The 21,644-nt window shown below is 39.6% G+C and overlaps 1 protein-coding gene across 4 annotated transcripts in view; it reads right to left on the bottom strand.

Annotated features, from left to right (window-relative positions):
• nlgn1 (neuroligin 1) overlaps positions 1 to 21,644 on the bottom strand; it is a 71,240-nt gene that overhangs the window by 45,082 nt on the left and 4,514 nt on the right. For 2 of the 4 annotated variants that reach the window (XM_088424980.1, XM_088424982.1), the window contains exons 2-3: positions 11,874 to 12,483; positions 9,721 to 9,780 (exon numbers count right to left, since the gene is read on the bottom strand). In XM_088424980.1, coding sequence (XP_088281106.1) covers positions 9,721 to 9,780; positions 11,874 to 12,402 — 589 coding nt within the window. In that variant the 5' untranslated portion in view covers positions 12,403 to 12,483. The remainder of the gene's footprint in view (positions 1 to 9,720; positions 9,781 to 11,873; positions 12,484 to 21,644) is intronic. The other 2 variants (XM_088424981.1, XM_088424983.1) reach the window with 1 other exon arrangement.

Here is a 21,644-nt window from a genome sequence, read left to right as displayed (position 1 = left end):
CCACACTGGTTTCTTTTGATTTGCTTTTCATTTTATTTATGTTTATTGCCTATCGTTAAGATATTATAATAGTCGCTCTAATTGATATTTTGCTAAAGCATTGTTTGGTTATGTTAGGTTGCTACCTTCATACAAATTCAAACTGAAATGCAAATTGTTGTTCTGATGACACCTTAGAAACGGAACTTTGTCACAAAGAGCCATCATTATTGGCAACATGAGCTACATACGACAATGTAGATTTTATCGTGTCTGATACCAAATTTCAAAAATTCTTCAAACCAGTATTATCCATCCATTTTCTACAACTTATCTCAAACAGCAATGGTCCCCAACCCTTGAACTGGTACTGAGCTTTGGCTCATTTGATACATGGCTGCATAGGGAGACAGACATGACCTTGAAGATTACCTTCCGAGGGCCAATATTAGTAGGGCTGGTGAGTATATGTTGAACAATCAAGATAATATGTAAACCAGAGGTCGTTTATCACCGCTGGATCAACTCGTACCAGGCCACATGGGACGCACCCGAAATAATTAGGTTTTGGAACTGATATAGTTTATCCTTTATCAGTTCATTCATTTGTACTTTGTTTGGCTTGATTTTTGTTTTTTACTGCCACCTCTGGCCGCTGTAGACGTCACATTTTGTAGTGAGGAAGGACGAAGTGGCTTCAGTAGAGAGCAGTCACTCTCAGTGACTTACTATGTCTCTGTGAAGTCTGGCCTACGAGTGACTGTAAGTTGTTTTTTTTTTTTTTTTTTTCTGCCGTGAAACTCAATAACAACTCTTACAGTTACAGTGGGCCCCCGTGTTATAAGATTAATCCGTTTCGCAGTTGGGCTTGTAAGGCAACTTCACCGTATGGCGGGCAATCCAAACCTACGTTAAATAGCTAATGCGTTTAGAACCCCAGGTAAAAACATCAAAATTGTGCATACATATTAAACATTGGTACCAAAGTAGTATAGTAAGTGCTACCTATATATAATATACATCTATACAATCAGAAAACATTATAAATAAAAATATAGAAAGGATTTCTTTACCTTTGAGTGCCGCTTGTTATGCCCAAATTCCCTTGTAAGGGTAGCCTAGGTTAGGCTAGCTTCGTATTTCTTGATTATCTCCAGCATCGTTTCCATATAAATCATCTTCTTACTTCTCCCTTTAACATCACTATCAATCTTGGGACCCATGGCGAACTCATTCAAGTTTGAATTAAGCAGTAAAATGCACTATAAATATGGTTTTGTAACCACTCACGACAGAGCAAAGTTTTACCATTCCGCCATTTTTAAACAAGAGTGGCCGTTACTTAGCAGACCAGAATCTTCGTCATGTGACGGCAACAGAAAATAAGTGCAATTACCTAAAAACGCCTGCAGATGGAGACAAAACACCACAAATACAGCCATCCCCCTAGGGTCATGGCAGTTGCTTTTGTCGCAAAACCGTGAAAATACTATAAAGAGGGGATGAAAAAACACAGTATTCCACATCACAACACGAAATAAATAAATAAATATATATATATATATATATATATATATATATATATATATATATATATATATATATATATATATAGTCTGTGTAATCATTCTTATCTGGCACGTCACTTGTTTTATCCCTAATGCTGTTGTCAAAGCAATTTCCCTACTGGGACAAATAAAGGATTCTCTTATCTTCTGTCAGGTTCTTGTCTTATCTAATCTTATCTTATCATATATGATCATATGCCCAAAATTAGTTTGTTTGTTGATCCAACAATTTGTGACATAGATAACATGCTAGCTAATGTTCGTTCTTATCTTCAGCATATTTTATAGTGCTGCCTTGGATGCGTTTAGCTCATTAGCATTTTTGTTTGTGCCATGTATTTCCCTTTGGTGGTATATATTAGCATATGCAAATAAGAATAAAAATCGCAAGCGCTGACCGGTCCATGGTGATAAAAAGGTTGGGGACCTCTCATGTAAACTACAGGGAGGATATTTACTGCTGCCAGTCAGAGTCCAACTTTTCTGTCTGACTTTGGTTTGCAAGTCGAAGTAAACAATGTGCCAATGAATGAAAGAGTCAATAAACAGGTGTCATCTCCTGAAGATGAAACTTCTTTTTACAAACAAGTTCCCTTCACTGCTTGTGTGGCGGTACGTCCAGAGCAACGTGAAGAAAATCAAACCATTGAGCCAAGTTGTTTCGTCAAAAACAAGATAAGACTACAACCCTGTTTAATCAATTGAACAAATAGCAGCAAAGTGACGACGTGGAAAGCATGAAAATGCGAGCAGAGTTTGCACAGCCTGCCCATGTAAAAAATAGCCAGCAGCTTAGTCTCTACCAGAGCAAAGCAACAACCAAGAATGATCTTTTGAACATACACATTTGCAAGTTGCAATGTTTACACCATATGATGAATGATGACCTTTTTTTCTCATTTTAAGACATATATTAATTCCAAAGCGGTCCAATTTCAATCATTCTGTTTGTTTTTATTGTTAATTTGTTGTTTTGTTGAGTAAAAATGTTTTAAATTAATGATTTTCTTTTACTACCTATGTTACATATCCTGTAAAATGTGTTATTTTATGCATTAAGTTACATCAAATGTGTACATGGAAATTATAGTTGTATTTGTTTTCAGTACCAATTACTGATGGAACGAGATATCGTACTACAATAATAGAATGCCATGCCATGAGATTTCTCATCACTGCGCAACACACACAGGAGAATGCACTGCTTGCTGATGCTCTGCACTGCTTGTTACTGCGCTGCATGACTGTAAAACATGCTGCGTGATGGGACTTACAATACCAAATAATGTATGGACATGAAAGCTTTAATTTTGACATGAAAACTTTTATTTTTAAGCATTACGCATCAATGGCTGACCTTTTTTTTCTATGGCACAAACTAATGCTCTCTGAATGATTTATGCAAGCAACACAACATTGTTCTGAAATCACATTCAATTGCCAGTACTGGATGGGATAAAATAATTAAGCTAATACAGTACCGTATTTTATTATAAGGCACCTGTTTCCAGCATTTAGCATAGTCACGAACTTGCAACTCTCCAGAGCCCCTGAGAGCAGTCAGATTACTTTTCAAAAGAAGGTTAATAGACGTAAATGACTCTGCAAGCTTTGATGCTGACAGCCTGACACAGTTGCTGTTCCTACTGATCACATTTCAACAATCCAGGCTGACTGAAACGTTTGTTTTGTGTTTCTGACTCCATTTCGATTCGACCAAAATTTATGGGATGCTATCTGAAATTTCAATGTATATTTAACTAAAAATATTTAATTATCACAAAATTTGGTGATATATAAGTAAGTGGGAATTTGTTATTTGGGCTTCAGTGTTTCCCTCTATTACATATTTCTCTGTGTACAAGTCCAGTTTTTTCTTTTTCCATCCCCATTGGGCTGGTCGACCTATACCCGCATAACTCAAAACAGACCAATTTTTTCCTACATATCTGTGTTTGAATAACATCAATTTGAATACTAAATAAGTAATATGTCATTTACAAGGCTTAAAATGGTTATCTATACCTTTAATTCGATATAGTATGCATCTGTTTTTACCATGTTTGCACTTTCAAATGCACTTTCATCAAGCACAGCCTTACTGCCTCTGTTGTCAACAACGAGGCTGCGTGGATTATTTTTTGGGCAGACTTTAATGTATTTTGAAAACAAAAAGACGAATTGACTTTTCTCCTTTCCTCGGATGTGTGGTTGAACAATCATGGATGTCGGCAGGGGGGAGGAGAAAGAGTGAAGGGCAACCTTCCATGCTGTTTTCTCACAAAAGTCATCACTTGGGTAAAGAACATCCCAAGTAAGATGATCAGCAAATCGTCTCCAAAGACCTCCATTTCGAACAAACTGGACAGGTTCGAAGATGACTACCTGTGGAAGAGTAACGAAGATGTTTGCGCAAATGACGAGCAGGAAGGAGAGGACGTCCGGGATTTAAAACAGTGATGATGACTTTGAGGGCTTTTTAGGTGAAGTCACACTCATCAAAAATTAAAGCACCGAAACTTCAAATTGTTTTATTGTTACACCATTCGTTTCGGCATTTGTGTCTATACGCACGCACATTCCCTCGCACTTGCCTCTCCCATCATTGTAATTCGATAGATGATGAAGAAACACAGTACCATAATTTCGGCATTTTAATAACACACACAATCCGTATTAATTGGACAGCCACTGTATGTATAACCACGAAAGTCAGGGGTAGACTTATACTCACGCTTTTGTAAAATTCACCCAAATTGAAGTAAAAAAAAGGGGAGGTCGACTTATTCGCAAGGTCAACGTGTACACGGAGAAATACTGACATTGTTTTCACCAAAATATGAATTTAATTTATCTAATTTTAATTGATACCGTACGACTCAATATTTGCAACTCTATGGGGCAAATACAGTATGCTCAAGTGACCTTCAGTAACGTAAAGTTGATTGCAACCATCTTCTTGAGTTTCTAGCTGTAATTTGTCAAATCCGTTCCTTCCATTTTAGGTTTGCGCTAGTCCCGGTCTGATTCTTTTACAATCAGATTGTTACCATCTGTTTCCTTTGTGTGCATATACATAGAGTATCTACACAAGTACGGTTAAATGTCCTGTGCGAGTTCCTCTTGTCTGGTGGGGCAGATTTACCATGGCTCATTTTCCATGCCATTCTACTTGCTAATCCCGATTTTGTTATGTGATACAAGGGATGGGATAAGATCTTGTGTGATGGTTTCTTGTCATGCACAGCACAAGATCTATGTTTTTTTTATGACTGCTGTTTTTGAAATGTGGTAAAAACAAAAATGCACTGCTTGTTATTACTGCTAATTAATGCTCTGCATGACAATAAAGCAAACATGGTGAGAACTACACAGTAAACTTTATGGTACCAAATCATATAATGACAAGAACGTCTTTGTATGATTTTGTTTTGAAGTTGTTTCCTTAGCCTGACTTTCTATTGCACAAACTGTTGCTTCCGGAGTGAGTCATGAGTCCCGACTCTTGACAAACAATGTTGTTCTGAAACCGCATTCGATCGCCAATTCAGGGCACTAAAAATGACAACGTTACACTGACTTGGATTGGATGGCACCTGTTGCTAGCGTTTAGCGCTCAAGTCTAAATTAGACGCTAAGTAGTAGCACTCAAGCGCTCCGTACCAAAGTCACTTTAATAGACGTAAATGACTGCTCATGTTGACGCTGACAACCTGACACAGTTGCCATTTCTACTAAGCACTTTCGAATAAACTCGAATGACTCTGTGGTTTTGACGTCACTTTGTCTTTCTGACCATTATTTGTGGTGGAGTTGTCTAAAATCTCAGCTTTGATTTATGTAAAAAATAAAAATTGATTGCCAAAAATGATAAAAGTTGTTCATTCAAGGGGAAATAAGATTATCTATAAAGGTTGTATAGGTGCTTAAAAAAAAAGAAAGTATAGGTATAGGCGAACAGTATGAAGGGCCCAACTGGAAATGACCTTTGAGCCTGACTAGAATTCATATACATATGTGTGTTATTTTGTTAATCTATTGATTAAAATTTTTTATGTTTTTTTAAACTGTTGCTCAAATCAAAACTATTGATATTTATCAGTACATTTATGATATGATATTTATGATATAAATATGAACTTTTTTAACTGAGCAGCTTAAGTATAGTAAGGGTAAAAGTAAGGGGAAAACGTAGGTAACATCATCAGTTACAATTTGCATTGTAATTATGCATACATTGTTTTGTATTGATTACTATTTGCTTTATGTTCTTTATGAATATTTTTGCTTGGTCAGCTCATTTATTTCAATGATCATATATATATATAAACCCCGGTCTACGACATCCCTGCCTTAGGTTCTTTTCAGCTTACGACCTGGATTTTGACCTTTTTTGTCCCCTCTTTATGATTTTTTCTTGCTTTTTGACAAAGGCAACTGTCATGACCCATTTACTATTTACTTATTTTCTGGTCCTGTCAAACTGCCTACGCTGCAATGTGTCACTCAGATGTTGGTTTGCTATTGGTCTGCATGATGACTCCCTATGATACTGGCATGCTATTAGTCGGCGTCGTGGCCAAAATGGCGGCATGCTACGGACTGAATCGCGCCTGGGAGCTTAAAATATATTTTTTTGTGCATTTTACTGCTTAATTCAAACTTGAACGGGATAGCCATGGGTCCCAAGATTGCTTGTGATGTTAAAGGGAGAAGTAAGAAGATGACTTATATGGAAACGAAGCTGGAGAAAATACGAAGAAGGCTAAGCAAGCCTAGCCTAAGCTAGGCTACCCTCACTAGGGAATATGGTCATAACAAGCTCGTCACATAAAGGTAAAAAAATCCTTTCTATATTTATTATTTATTATGTTTTTAATTGTATACATGCATATTATATATATGGAGCACTTAGTGGTTCTGATTACTTTCAAATCACGTGTAGCGATGTTTTGTTGCTCCAGTTGAAGAAAAGTATGGTATAATATTGGCAGAAAAGCCAAAAACGGTGTCTTTTATATTTACATCTGCACCTAAGATTGTTCACTCGTCTGCGGTTTGCTCAAAAGAGAAAAAAATGATGTTAGGCCTTAATTTTATCACTATAAATTCCACAAAAATGTAAATTTTAAACATTAAATGTTGCCATCTTTATAACATAAAAGAAATCCAAAATATTGACTGTGTTCGTGAACATATAACATACAACAATTTTTTTTCAAGTCTTCGTGGACCTATGGAGTAACCACAGAAATTGTAAATCTCTTTATTTTTCTTTGAAAGTACCATGAAATCTGAGATGTTTATACTATCTAATCATGGCACTTGATGGTGCTTTATGGCATATTTAAAGCACAATAAACCAGAAAACAAGTCCAATATGATGTGTCAAGTTTCAGCACGCAATGGATCAGTTATGGCATGAGTCCTATCTCACAGCGAATGTTTGGAGAAACAGAAAATGCACAGCATGAAGTTTGAGTGACTGACAGATGAAAATGATGTATTCGCTATGACAGACTTGTTGATGGTCCAAAAATAGCTGTTGACATAATGTAATTTGACAGTGACCGAAACCTGGTTAAAATACTGTTGGTAGAATAACGATCGCAGTTTTGGTTTGGCAGAATGATGATGACGGACAAATGGCCCAGCCGCTGACCAAATGACGGACTGGCAACATTTACTGATACACGCAAATCTGTAGATCCTATAGATCTATAGAAACAATAATCTGTAGAAAAGATATAGCTGTGGAAACGATAGATAGATAGATAGATAGATAGATAGATAGATAGATAGATAGATAGATAGATAGATAGATAGATAGATAGATAGATAGATAGATAGATAGATAGATAGATAGATAGATAGATAGATAGATAGATAGATAGATAGATAGATAGATAGATAGGTTGGGTTGTGTGCCAGTGACATGAATTTTCATCAACTACTTTTTTTTTTAATTGAATGGATAGATAACACTCGTGTCCAGCGCTCCTCTTAATAAGCCAATAATAAGCCAATTGAGCACTGTTGTCATGTACTCATATGCATGCGCACACTGTTGTTTTGCCATCAAAAACACATTTCCCTTTTTTCTTCATATTTTATCAAAGGGAAGGACTGTTGAGATGTTTCAGATGCCATTAAAACATATTAGTGTCAAAGTCAATGCGTAAATGGAGTTTCACTTACTGTATATAGCGATTTTCTACCTTGGGTACTCAAAGCGCTTTATACTAACTAGTCATTTACCTACTGATGATGCAGCATCAGGAGCAACTCGAGGCTCAAGGGCACTTTGACATGGTCACGATGGTCACGGGATCGAACCCACAGCCTCTCCCCTGGGAAATGACCACTCTAGCACTGAGCCATGCCGCCCCTAATGCGGTCCCTTTGCACAAAAAGCTAATTTTCTCCTTTTGTCCAATAAGGTTTCAGTAAGGTAAAATCTTACTTCCTTTTTTTTTGGTCCCTTTTCACAAAAAGCTAATTTTTTAACATAATGCTGGGCGCTGATAGAGTTAAGGTTGGGGAAGATGTCTTGACTTTGTTTGTACTGGTAGTTATGCACCAAACAACTGCTTAAGGTACGCACCATTTTATTGTTTCCAGAGAATATGCTGGAGAGCGTTCTCATTGGGGACTCCGTTCTGCCAAGTGTTTTAATGGTCACATGGGCTATGACAGCAAGACCTGGAAGGGTGTGATTGTAAGGAATGCCACCCCCAATCCCTCATCCCCAACCAGAACTTGTGTGGTCCTCACTTAATGGACTGGACTTTTCCATAATGAGTGTCATGTTCAAACCTTATGTTATCCATACGTGCACTGGGCACCAGGACGACGACCTAAGCTGCATTTCTACGACCCACTTTGAGGTCATGTCAGTGAATTTGCACAAATGTGATGTAACAAATTGCTGGGAATGTCTCAGACATGTCTTGAAATGTCTTCAAGGCAATTGTGCTCCACCGTCTAGTATCTCAGGATTATGAAGCGGCGCACTATTAACACTGAGTGTCGAGGAGGTGGAGTTCTGCGAAGGGTGCTTTGGGAGCACGGGGTACCAGTTAGATGGACCAAACAGCCTGTAATGAGGGTTCTTTGATATGAACACCGATGTCAGAGTTTGTTTGCATTGCAAGTCAGATTTGTTTATAGTGAGGGTTGCCATCTGCCAAGGGTGCTCTTTTTCACCAACTCTGCTCATAAGCTTTACGGGCAGAATTTCTTGGCACAGTCGAGATGTTGAGGGCGATTCGCTATTTTGTATTGGACCTCTTTTTTCTTGGTGATGTTGGCTTCTTCAAGCCTCAATTTTCAACTAACACAGGAAGTTCACAGCGACTGCGATGAAAATCAGCACCTCCAAATCTGTGACCATGTTCCTCAAGCGGAAAAGGGCGGCGTGTCTTCTCCGGGTTGGCAATGAGATCCTGCTCCAAGGATGGGAGGTCTAGTAGTTTACGGTCTTGCTGACAAGAGCTGGCCTAAGTGTTTCATGTTTTTGTCATTTTTTGAGTTTAACTAGTGATATGTAGTTTTCTTTTGAGCTCCTTTCTGTGTATCTAGTGAGACATCACATTCTTGATGGGATCTTTGCTAGCTGACCTGTGCCACTACCCTGCCGATTGGTGAATGACAGGGAATGATGCAAATCTATTCATCATTCGATAGAATAATTGATAGATTTGATAGTGGCAACTTGTTATCATTATTTATTATTCATTTGTGTATGTTTTGCATTTTGTTGAAATACAATTTGTGTGCAGCACTTTGTATAAATTGTTGAAAGTGTCTTTGTTTTTGTCCAAAATTATTTTTTACTCTACTCTATGAAGCCAATCCAGATATTTTCAATCGCCTTGCCTGAACAAATAAATATCAAACAAACAAATAAGTAAATTTAAAAACAATTACCCAAGAGATGTACTGTATGTTATTTTACATGAATTAAATATGCCTGTAATTTATTGATGAAGATGTATTCGCTTGCCTTTCTTCACTTGCAGCAGGAAAAAATGTTTTTGTCAAAAGTTATTTTTAGTTCACCTCTGAAACCAGGAAAGCCAGTAAGAAACCTTAAATGGAGGTCTTGGGCTTTACTGTATGTTGAAGGCCTACTGAAATTTAAACTTTGAATTGCTTGGGTAATAATACATACCTCCTTTCCTACAAATTTTCTTGCCAGGTTTTCTTGCACATTCCTTGGATATTCTTTTAACTGGAAAATGAATAGAAGACTAAAAAATAACATGTGGTCCCCTCGTCACACATTGCAGATGTGTTGGCATGCACACACACACACGCACACACACGAATGGATTTAATGTAGTTGTAATATGGAAAAATAAATGTGGGGAAATTAAAAACACCATTAACACCGTTCAGTTGGTCATCTAACCTTGTTTATGAAATGTAGCCAAGGCTGACGCATTTTAGTAATTCCACTATATTCATTTAGCAGCATGCTAGGCCTGAGCGATAGATCTGTTTGGGACCCAAATGGAGACCTCAAACCACGTGATTTCAGGATCATCAAAGCTACGTTTTTTTTCTTCCAAGGTCAGAACGCAGCAGCACGCTATAGGTCACAAAAACCAGCGCTGAACTGTTTAAAAAAAAAAAATAGCATCACATCTTGATTACTCTGTCGCTCTTACTCATGTAAGTCATTTCTTCAACACACCGGCCAAAAGGTTGCTAAGTATGCTAATGGCTAATGTGAAATGCAGAGTTGGGAAACAAACAAAATAAGTGCTTTGGTGTACTCTAGACTTTCCAGAGAAGTCTGACCAAAATCACAATCTGGCAGAGAGCCAACAGCTTTGAACATCAAATATGTAACAGTTAATTAGAATCTAGTAATAAAATAAAACAATATCTATTTAATTTACAGGTTTTGCTCAGGGACATTTTTTAATTTGTTGAATTGATTTCATGACAAAAAAAAGCAGACATGTTTCAGGCAAAATTTTTATGAGTGTAATGCCTTACATTTCATATACAGTGGTATTCTAATTACTTTGAAATGACGGTAAAAAGTAATAAATAATGCATTTGAGTTTTGAAATAACTTGACCAACATTTCGATAACATACGTAAAAGGAAAACTTTAAATTGTCGTGAGATGTGATTGGCTGTTCATCTATTGGTCAAAATGACCAAGTTGTATTGGTTAGACCCATCACCAATAAAGACTGCTTGCTTTAACCAAAGGATTGGTCGGACGCATAACTACTACTAATTTAGTTGGTCAAAATTAACCCCTTTTGTTAAACTTTCGACATCATGGCAATAACTGTTCAAAAGAGAGATTGGGAATAAAAAGGTTTTTTTTTTCTCCTCAAATTTTTAAAAGTTGAAGGCAACTTGCATGTTTGGTATTTTAGCCAGAAACTTGAAGTCAAATCATCACTCCGCGGGCCACATAAATTATGTGGTGGGCCGGATCTGGCACCCGGGCCTTGAGTTTGACGCCTGTGCTCTAGGGGTTGCCTTTCCAGGTAACGCAAGGCACTGAAAGAGTTAGGTGGTTTGCTAATGCTCTTTAAGATCAATTGTTCTCTTTAATTCAATACTTTAATTTTGTTAACCTCTTCAGTTGATGCTGTTGACAAGAAGGCATGCTATGATTTAGACTGCTACATTAGCCTTTCACTGTTATGTAGCTGTCGCATTATTGTCACTTGTGAGAAAAAGTTGGAGTGTTAAATACTGTATGTGGTAATTAATTACTGAACTTAGAATAGACATTGGTATGACATCATTGGCTAATTTCATTTTAGAAGTGATTGTGACAGTTACAGAAAACGTTTGTCAGAAGCGCTAAGCTTTTCACCGCTCCATATCATCATTAAGGTGACGATTATTTTATTTGACTTACTACATATACGATTAACAATCTGAAAAATGATATTAATTCAGGTGCTACATGTAGATTATCAGTCATCACCTCTGACCGTACAAAAAGTGTTTAAACTGCCAAAATCTGGCATAAAAATATCTGCTAAACATGACTTTAAAATAAACCAATAGAATAAAACAATGGAAACGTGAGGCTGAGATGGTCAAGAAAAGTCATTTCAATGAATGTTGCGTTCAAACACTGACACAGTTTTCAACTACAAAATTCATGCTTATGGAACATGCACAAGGTCACGTGATCTACTGAGAGACAGACAGAAAGAAAAATTACATTCACTCACATACAGTAATACAGTGACTCTAAACTCTTAAGTAGGTTGCAGATTCATTTTCCTAACGCCGTCCAGTATCCATCCAACCATTTTCCCTTCTGCCAGTTGTATAACTCACCATCTTCCGTGGGCACATAGATGTTAAGGTAGAGGCAGTCCTCACTCTGGTCCTGGACGTATGAGGAGACAACATCAATACTGTTGGTGAACCACACAGGCAGCATCACATCAGGAAGGCGGCCCTCCACAATGTTCTGGGGGCACACTGGAGCAAAGTGTGTCGCGTTGCGGATATCCGGCCACGGCACCAATGGCTCAGGTGGCTGAAAGCGGTGCTCGCCTGTGGGCGGGGCTGCAAAGGGGACGCCGAGAAACTGTACAACAGGGCCCAGGATCTCATTGTTCAACTCCTTCTTGATTCCTCGGAGCTTGCCGTTGGTGGTAGTGATCACTGGGTCATTTTCATCAAATTTCTCAGCCTCCACAGCGCACATGTGCTTTACCAGTAGAGCCAGCCATAGACAGAACCACCACTTGCCAGTGATGGCGTGATGCTCCAAACATATGTATTGCATTTTCTTTCTGCATGTTTGAGAAGGCTGAAGAAGTTCATGTCCAGTCCTGTGATGCTGCCACAAAGTAGCCATTTTCTCTAAATTCAAAAATAGTCCAAGTTGTAAAATTGTTTGAAAATTCAGAAAACCAGAAGAGATAGTTTAATGCAGCCCCTGTAAAAAAGCACAATGTACAACAATTAGTGCTCACAGGAAAAAAGGGAGGTTTCACAGACACATTTTCTTTTTGTCTTAACATTCATTATGATATTATGGCAAAATATTTAATTGATTCACAAACATCATTACCGTACAGATAATTAGGAACATTTAAATTATGATTGATATCCAAAAAATCAAAATGTCTGGTTAGAAATGCCACTTCAGCCTGAATAGAACAAAGCAAGAATTTAGGAAAATGAATAAAAGTATTTAAAAAAAAAAAAGCTTTTTGTGCATGCGGAAAAAACACTTTTAGAGGAATTCTTTTGGAAAATCTGGTCAAAAACACATTCAAATTAAAGTGAAATGTCACAACGTCATTGTTTCCTCAACATTATCAACATTTTGCCATTCTGGTTTGGCCTTCGACTCAAAGATACAACTTCTCTTATTGGCTGCCTAGTTTCAGTTCAACATATTCATCAATTTTTTCGGGCTGGCCTAAATGTGTCCTTTTATGCACCTAAGGAGTTTGATTTGTATTGGCCTGTGTGTCAATTGTGTCAAAGGTAAACACACGAGGCGCGGTTTCTAACAGAGCATGGAGGATATGCGCTCAAATTTCAGATTTCAACTCGAAATGAAGATTGACTTGCCTAAATATAAGCAAGTAGTCAGCTGTCCAACTTGGCATGGAGACACATATTGTTCTCTCCCTCACGCCTCGCTTGACAATGATCTAGTCCAGATGGTTTTCACTTGGGTTGGTGTGTAGAGGGCCTTAAGGATCTCAGACAAAGTCTAACGAAACCTGGCACGCTTGAAGACAAACGTGACCGTCGGCGGACGCTTGATTTTCAATTGAATGATTCCATGTATTCACATGAGGGATAAGCTCCAAAATTTACATTGCAAACATACGGTGGCCCTCAATGCAAAACAAATGAACAAACTGTGAAACACTTAAAAATTTCACATACATTTTACCAAAGGCCAAAACAAATCAACATTTCATAAAACAAATGACCAAAAGACAAAACAGTTTTACATTTCAGAAAACAAATGACCAAAAGCCGAAACACATTACAATGATGATAAATCAGAAAGGGTATGGACCACATTTCTGATTGACAGGCAGGGAAGGGAAGACATGGCAGAACAGAGAGCCAACATTTTGACCTGCTAGATACAGAGCTCAGCTCAAGTATTTTGATTGTAGCGTTTCTAGCTCTTCGCTCCTCAAAACATTCATGTGACCCGGAAGCTAATTTCACGCCCCCGTGTATGGGAGCACCTCAAATGCACATTGAGCTGCGAAGATCGAGGAACAAGGATGGATGTCAAGTGGCTGTTAGCAACAAGTAGCTGCTGCAGCTAACAGCAGCTCGTGTTAGCTGAGGTTGTTCGGGCCTTCTTTTCAATAAAGGAAGCAAACTGTCTGAACCTACGTCCGAGTTCATCCTTGTCCACACACAGGAATATTACTGAAATGGAGAGGATCATGTAAAAGTTATGTCTCCAGCTGATTCAATGAAGTGTGGCAAGGTGGCATGCACCGGTTAGAGAACAGAGAGATATTTTACTTGACCCGTTCACTACTTGTTTTCTTTCAGCCTATAAACACAGTCATAAACCTGGGGAAACACGGATGCTGTGAAACTTTGGGTATTTACGGTAAAATGAACTCAAATCGCATCATGAGGAAAAAGAAAAACAACTGCTTTGAGCGCGCTCAGTTTCACTGGCGTTCACTGACTGCTCACAAAATGGAAAATCTGAAACACACTTAACTTTACGTGCAACAAATAAATAACTCATGGGTATGAACACAAGAAGATATGGATGATGATTTTTCTTCTGCTTTTCTATAGTTTTTCCTTTTTGCCAAAGTGTTGGTGCAGCTTATACAGAGTAACAGAGAAATGACCAGAATTTGAACCCAAAATTATGGGTGAATCTTATGCACGGGTGTGCCTTATATTTTGGGAATTACGGAACTCCATATTTGTGTAATTTCTACATGATTTCAGTTTGAACTGAGTGTCTGTTCGTTTTGGGGTGTACTGTAACAGGGTTGCACTAAACGTATTTCTTTCTAAGGTTTAAGCTGTTGTTGTTTTTTCATGTGAAGTAAAGTATTGGCTCAATGTCATGATAGGGCCAATGCTGGTCCTGGCAGGGCCAGCACAATTTGGTATGTGGTGGCCCGATGCAAGCAAAAATGACGGATTTCAACGCAACCATCCAGTGTAAAATGACAGGCAGGATAGACACGTTTACTGGGCAGTAACTTGTTGGCCCAGTAGTGCAATAACACACACAGGAGAATATGCTGTCTTTCAAACCATTGCAACCATTACAGTAAAATGAGCCAATAGTTGTGAGAAAGCCAGTAAATGCTTCCAAATAAACTGTAGCACGTCAAATAATGTATAACACGGACAGCTTTGGTACGCTTTTCTTCAAAGTCCCCCCCATGGTCGCGACAATGGTCTATTGATAATCTTTACCTCCCAGAGTGAGCAGCCTCCGATGTAAACAACACTGTTCTTTTTTTCTCAATTGAGATCCTTTTTTTGGCTCAGTATTTTTTTTCTATGTAATCTGATGTCATGCGAATGGACTAACAACAGCTAGGCGATCGACCGGTCGGCCGCAGTCAAGTCATTGAGCAACTCTGATCAACGCCACAATGTTCAACTCGCTTGGCCTTTGGAAACACAACCCATGCATGGCATTTGCTTAAAAACGGATTATGTTCCTAACATGCCAGATTTGATGCCAAGGCCAAGCAAGCAGTGTCATTACACTTGCAGTTTCAGGCAGCTCGGTAAACGCTAAGAGTGGCACTCAATAGCAGCTACAGGTGCTGGCCGGGGCTGTAAGCTATTGTTCCTAAGGACACTATTTCCAGCCGATGTCTGCTTGGTAGCCTCTGACGCTCAATACAACATCCTGCCAGCGCAGCCATGTCAGGAAAACACTGACGCTGGGGAGGTTCCTGATCTCACTAAGCCAACGTTCTCAGCAGCTGTGGCTATGCATGCCGTGAAACAGATACACACCACAAGGCAGGTCTCCCAGTCTATGCCCATTTGGGCTCCCTCCACTAGGACAAGCTTGCAACTCCCAAAAGAGAAGTTAGCCACTATGGAACACCTTGGCATGAATTGTTGCTTGAACAGCTCATGGGTCTTCCTCCTGAAATTGCTGCTCAAACAGCCCATGGGCCTGGGCCTGACCCCTAAATATGGTGACTTAGGCTGAGAGTGGTTGGCCCCCCCTGTGGTGATTGGCACCCCTGTAACCCCCAACCAATATGCAATCTTGATATCTCTGCCCACTTGGAGCCACCGTCATTTCCAAGGTCGACTTGGCTGGTACACCCTCAAGATGTGCCTGGGGATGCCTTTTAAATTCAAGGGTGCAGTGCAGACATTTTAGCTCCTTACGGACTCTGTGCAGCATGATATGCCACTTTGTTTACATAGACATCCTGACATCCTAGTGGCCAGCACTAATGCAAAGGAACACCTGCCGGACCTCTGCATGCTGGTCCGTGACTCAGCGGGCTATGGCCTCATTGTTGACCCAACCACCTGCGAATTTGGGCTATCAGGCATTACCTTACTCGGGCGTTACATCAAAGGGGGGTGTCCCCCTTCCTGCCGGGGTGGATGCTGTGCCCAAGTTTCCACACCACCAAATGGAGTGAGCCCTTGCAAGAATTCTTTGGCATAGTAAACCTTTACAACAGGTTTATCCTCGCACAGCTCACATCATGTGATCCTTGTACCAGGCTCTAGGTGGAAGTGAATTTGCCTCCGGGGATGCACAATGCTTTTGCGTCTGCTAGCATACCCGTCTCACAGCCCAAATCTCCCTCACAACTGACGCATAAGACTACGCAGTGGGTGGGAGGAGCCTGGCAACCACTGGCTTTCTTCAGCAGGCAGCTCCGCAACAATGAGGAGCAGTACGGCTCCTCTTGAAAGGCCGCCATTTACTGCCTTTGAGGACCACAAACTACGGACCTTTGCCATGGCCAAGACCTCAGAGCCGTGGTCTGGTCGCCAGCTGTGTCAGCTTGGCACCATGTTCACTACAGCCATCCAGCACGTGGCTGGCAACGACAACTATGTTGTCATATATAAAATTAGAGCAGTCTCTCCCACTGCAGACACAACAGCGAGTTGTTCTGAAATGCCTTTTGAGTAATCATGTACTCAAATAATGTATTTGTAATACAGTGATCCCTTGCTACTTCGCGCCTTGCGTATCGTGCCCTCAGTGCATTGCGGATTTTTTGATGGGAGAAAAAAATCTTATATTGCGAAGAGACGTGCCAGATAGGCAAATTATCTATCAACGCATATGTCACTCGCCCTCCTTGGAAGTAAAACTACTACTGCAGTACACATATTCACTTAAATCTTAAATGATTAAACCTTATACCGTAAATGTACTGGTATGCCCTCTCTTTTCCGTGTCTTCCGTGTGTAGTCACGTGCCTATCCGTTTAGCGCTTCCTCGGACGTCCGACTAGAGCGAGTAACAAGAAGCTTATCAAACATGATTAAAACGCAGAGTTTACACTTTAAATTCCAATTTATTACAAAAGGGAGGGGGTCCAAAAACTTGCTTTCGTCTCTCCTGTAACCACCTGTGTGCACTCAGCTCAGCACACACGCACACGATACGAACGTGCTAGTAAGCACATTGATTGACAGCTTGGTCTCTGGGAGCCTATCACGTGGCTCGTAATTTTACAAAACTAAAAAAAAATATATATATATATATATATATATATATATATATATATATATATATATATATATATATATATATATATATATATATATATATATATATATATATACACACACACTGTGTGTGCGTGTGTGTGTGTGTGATTGATTGATTGATTGATCGTGATTTTCACTTATCACGGGGGGTTCCGGTCCCAATTAACTGCGAAAAATGACGGATCACTGTAATACAATAAATAAATGTTTCGATTGCTCTTCAATGTTGTCATTCGTGAACTTTACCTGCTGTTGATGACTCATCCCAAACATGTATGTGAAGAATAAGTCTGCGACATGATATAGATACCACCATGATGTATAATTTTAAAGGATTGTTTGTGTAGAGTTACAATATATCAATACAATAATTTTCTTTTTCGCCAACCTGAGCCCAGATTTGTGTTTATGAAGTGGGTCTTTTGATCTTCTCCAGGGTTCAATCAAGGTCGCTAGAGGTTGCTAGTGCATGGCAGACATTGCTCTTGTCGAGATCAACACCTAGTGAGGTCTAGGGACCTCTGGTGACCTTGTATGTAAACACATGGACTCACTAAACAGGATCAAGCACCCATCGACTGCCCCAAATGGGTTTTCAACAAGGGTTCATTTGTGAACAAGAATGCCAGGTTTCGTTAGACTTAATTAAACATTCTTACAGGACGTTGATGCAATAACATCATTAGTCTTTTATTTGGACGTTTTTCCTCTGTTTGTGATTAACGTGACATGTCCAAGTCTTCGATAGCTGCTGACATGAGGACACATGGCGCATCCAAATGCAGTTGGACATTTTAAACTCATACTGAATAAAAATCTAAAGTATCAATGCTTTCAACATAATTGTAATAGTAAAAATAATACAAACAATACAAATAATAATAATAATGTCATACTATTGTTTAATAAAAAAATGTTGCTTCAGGGATAATCCAAAAAAAAAATATCCACATAAGTAGAAAATTACGCTGCAAATTACGTCAAAGATTCACAAAATTGCTCCGCAAAAGAAAAACAGTACTTATGTCCTTGATAAACCGTTCGAGGTGACCTTTGTGATCTTTTCAGCTCATCAAGAAAATGTCAAGAGTGCAAAGCAGTAATCAGAGCAAAAGGGTGGCTAGTTTCAAGAAACTAGAATGTAAAACATGTGCCGCCTTTTGTTTCTCATTTACATACCTCTACATGTTCATAGTTTGCAGCACGGTGGAAGAGTGGTTAACAACTCCGCCTCACAGTCAAGGGAACCGAGTTTAATTCTAGCTCGCTAAATTGTCCTTAGGAGTGATTGGGTGCGTCCCCGCCTGCTGCCCGAAGTCAGCTGGGATAGGCACCAGCAAGTCAGCGCATCCAAAAGCAGTTTTGGTTTCACTGATTGTATTAAAGCAAGCAAATAGGAGCTGGGCAAATCTATATGTCGAGACAACATGCGTAGTCCCATACTTACAGCAGAGAGCGAAGACTTCACACATACTTCAACTGCTTTAGATAGCAGAGTCTAGCCAAATGGCTTTGCAGTCACTACCTTGCAGCCCAGCCTGCATCATGCATGCTAGGAACAGTTCATGGCTGCTACGTAATCAGTGCACGTTTCTTTCCAACACCATAAATAATCAGGATTTCATCAAGAAAATTGCTGTTTTTTGCTGTAAGGGATGTTGCCACTTGTTTACTTATTTTTCTGATTTAAACAAATCTCTTGAAGCAAAAAAACAGGCGAATCGCAGGGTGAAAATCAGTGCTTTATTCTGACACTCCTCATTTCAAATGTTCACTGTACCCTCATCACTTCACCTTTTTAACCAGGGATCTGCTCGTCATTGATTTACTGCCAAGTTGGCCATCTGCTTTGATAACAGCTTGCAACGTTGTGCAAACAGTATGTACAGGCTAATGCGGGGCGATAAGCGGTTTGCATTGCTTGAATTTGAACAATTCTTGTTCCGATTCCTTTTATTCCTTTTACAAACTATTCTTGTTTGGGATTCTTTGGGGCTACGCATTTGAAGGGCAGGCAAGGAAAAATGATTGAGGCAGTCTACTGTACCTACTTTATATAAATATGCACATAAACTGCAGCTGTGTATGCTATAAACGAAGCATTATCTGGGTATATTTGTGTGTTGACTCACTGTTTTTGTTGTAAATTCCTAATTTCTCTACATATAGCAGGGGTGTCAAACGTATCAAAAAAAAAAAAAAAAAAAAGAATAGGACCTTACCCGTATGTTCTTCTTCTATAATACTGTAATGCCCTTGTGTGCGTAAAAGTATTCACTCAGTCATGGTTCTGTTTGCTCACTTCTTTTATTGAAACAGAAATAGAAAAGAATGATTACCAGAGGTCCCAAGCTGCCGTCAGCCGCAACTCACCTTGTGCTTGATAACGAAAGACTTGGTCCTCCACCGCAGGCTTCCTCGTGCCAAACAACGAACATTATAATATGCAAAAATTCTTACTTTTGCAAGCAATATCAAGCTCAGTCATGAAAATAACAAAATAGAAAGAACGGTTAACCAGCGTGTTGTCCCTAGCTGCTGTCAGGCAACTCAGGTTAGCGTTCGATAACAACTGACTCAGTTCTCCTCCACAGATTTCCTCGAACGAAGTTACAAGATACAGACATTCTTACTTTCGCAGGCAATCAGCGCTGCAACTTACATGCGGATGTGACCAGTTGCCATGCTTGTGCCTGACTGCTTCAGAGACAAAGTGAAACATTCACATTCACATTAACATTAACATCGAGCTTTGTTTGTACCGGCAAACTTCCATGAGCAATACTTCGTCCGCCATGTTTTCCAGGCGGTAAAGAAATTCCTGAAGGTACACCTTATGGAAAATCTGGCTGCGCGGTTGCCAATATGACGTCACTTGGCAGGGGGAGCCGTGCGGATCTCGCGGGCACATCAAACATAAACCAAGCCATGTGCCGCCCGTCTCGCTGCTGATTTGCTTGCTTGCTATTTCTTAAGCTTAATGTAGTCTTAACATTGCGTTTGCCCCCTAGTGGTAGGATGACAAAGTGCTTGATTTGATACGTATAGGTAGCCGGTTTTTTAAATGTTAATATTGGAGAAGATCATCTTAATTATTTGTGACAGCCAATGTCGTGTTCACAAATAAAATTGGTTTAATTGTGCAGCCCTAGCGATATCTATCTCCATATCGCCCAGCATGAGTGCAAGTGCACAGAAAAAAAAAAATTGCTCAAATATTTGCCAATATGTCATGCCACAGATTGCTATGTTGTCAATAATGGTCTTAGTCTACGATCACACAGCAGCCTGAAGTGACCCTTTATTTTTTTTTTTACCCCATGCAACGTGTATCTTATCTTTTGATGGCAGTGTTAACAACACTGATGTATTTTTTTCTATTCTTTTTAGACCATAAAAATATCTGATTTCACAAAAAAAAAAAAAAACCTTACTGTGAAGGTAGCCTTGTGAAATCTGATTTTTTTTTTTTGTGATCAATCACATTTTTAACTAAATGCATGCTGTATATCAGTGGTCTCCAACCCCCGGTCCACGGACCGGTACCAGTCCATGGATCAACTGGTACCGGGCCGCGTGGGCTGCACCCGAAATAATGTTTTGGAGATGATTTAGTTTAAAATGCTACGTGCACACCGAACGCGAACAAGTCAATGAAGTTGAATGCTGAAATAGTTGGCATACTGAAGCCAGAATTTTTTCAATCTGTTAAATTTAAGGATGAAATTGAGGAGGGGAAAGGTGTGATTTTTGGCCATGGCATTTTGTGGGGTGACAGCAATGTCTCTCTTGTTCCAAGCGAGATAAGGAGAGAGACATCTATCCATCTATTTTCTAGTGCTGCTTATCCTCACAAGCGTGGCTGGCATGCAGGCTGTCTTTGAGCAGTAGGTGTGGAATACCCTGAACTGGTTGCCCATTGCAAGGCACACAGAGACAAACAACCACTCATACTCACAAACACAACTAATGGCAATTTGGAGTGTCCGATAAATCTACCATGCATGTTTTTTGGGATTGTGGGAGGAAACCATAGTACATGGGAAAAAACCCCACACAGGAACAGGGAGAACATGCAGACTCCACACAGGAAGGCTGGAGCGAGGGTCGAACCCTGGACTTCTGAAATTGGAGGCGGACGTGCTGAACAGTCTGCCACGTGCTGCCCAAAGAGAAAGACAGAGAAACAAAATACACCTCGCTTTCCCTCCATTGGGTTGTCATTGCCTCGTCCGCTATTGTTTTAGTTTTTCCAACCTGCTCGCGCATTTTTGAGCACAGAATTGTGACATATATTGCATTTTTGTTTCGTGCGCGTTGGATGAATGGAACCTGGCCGTTCGTACTGAAGTCATATGACAAAAGATC

Source organism: Hippichthys cyanospilos, chromosome 10 (assembly GCF_059441005.1).
Source record: "Hippichthys cyanospilos isolate Australia breed blue-spotted pipefish chromosome 10, RoL_Hcya_1.0, whole genome shotgun sequence".
NCBI classification, from domain to species: domain Eukaryota; kingdom Metazoa; phylum Chordata; class Actinopteri; order Syngnathiformes; family Syngnathidae; genus Hippichthys; species Hippichthys cyanospilos.
This window is presented reverse-complemented; position numbering and strand designations above follow the sequence as displayed.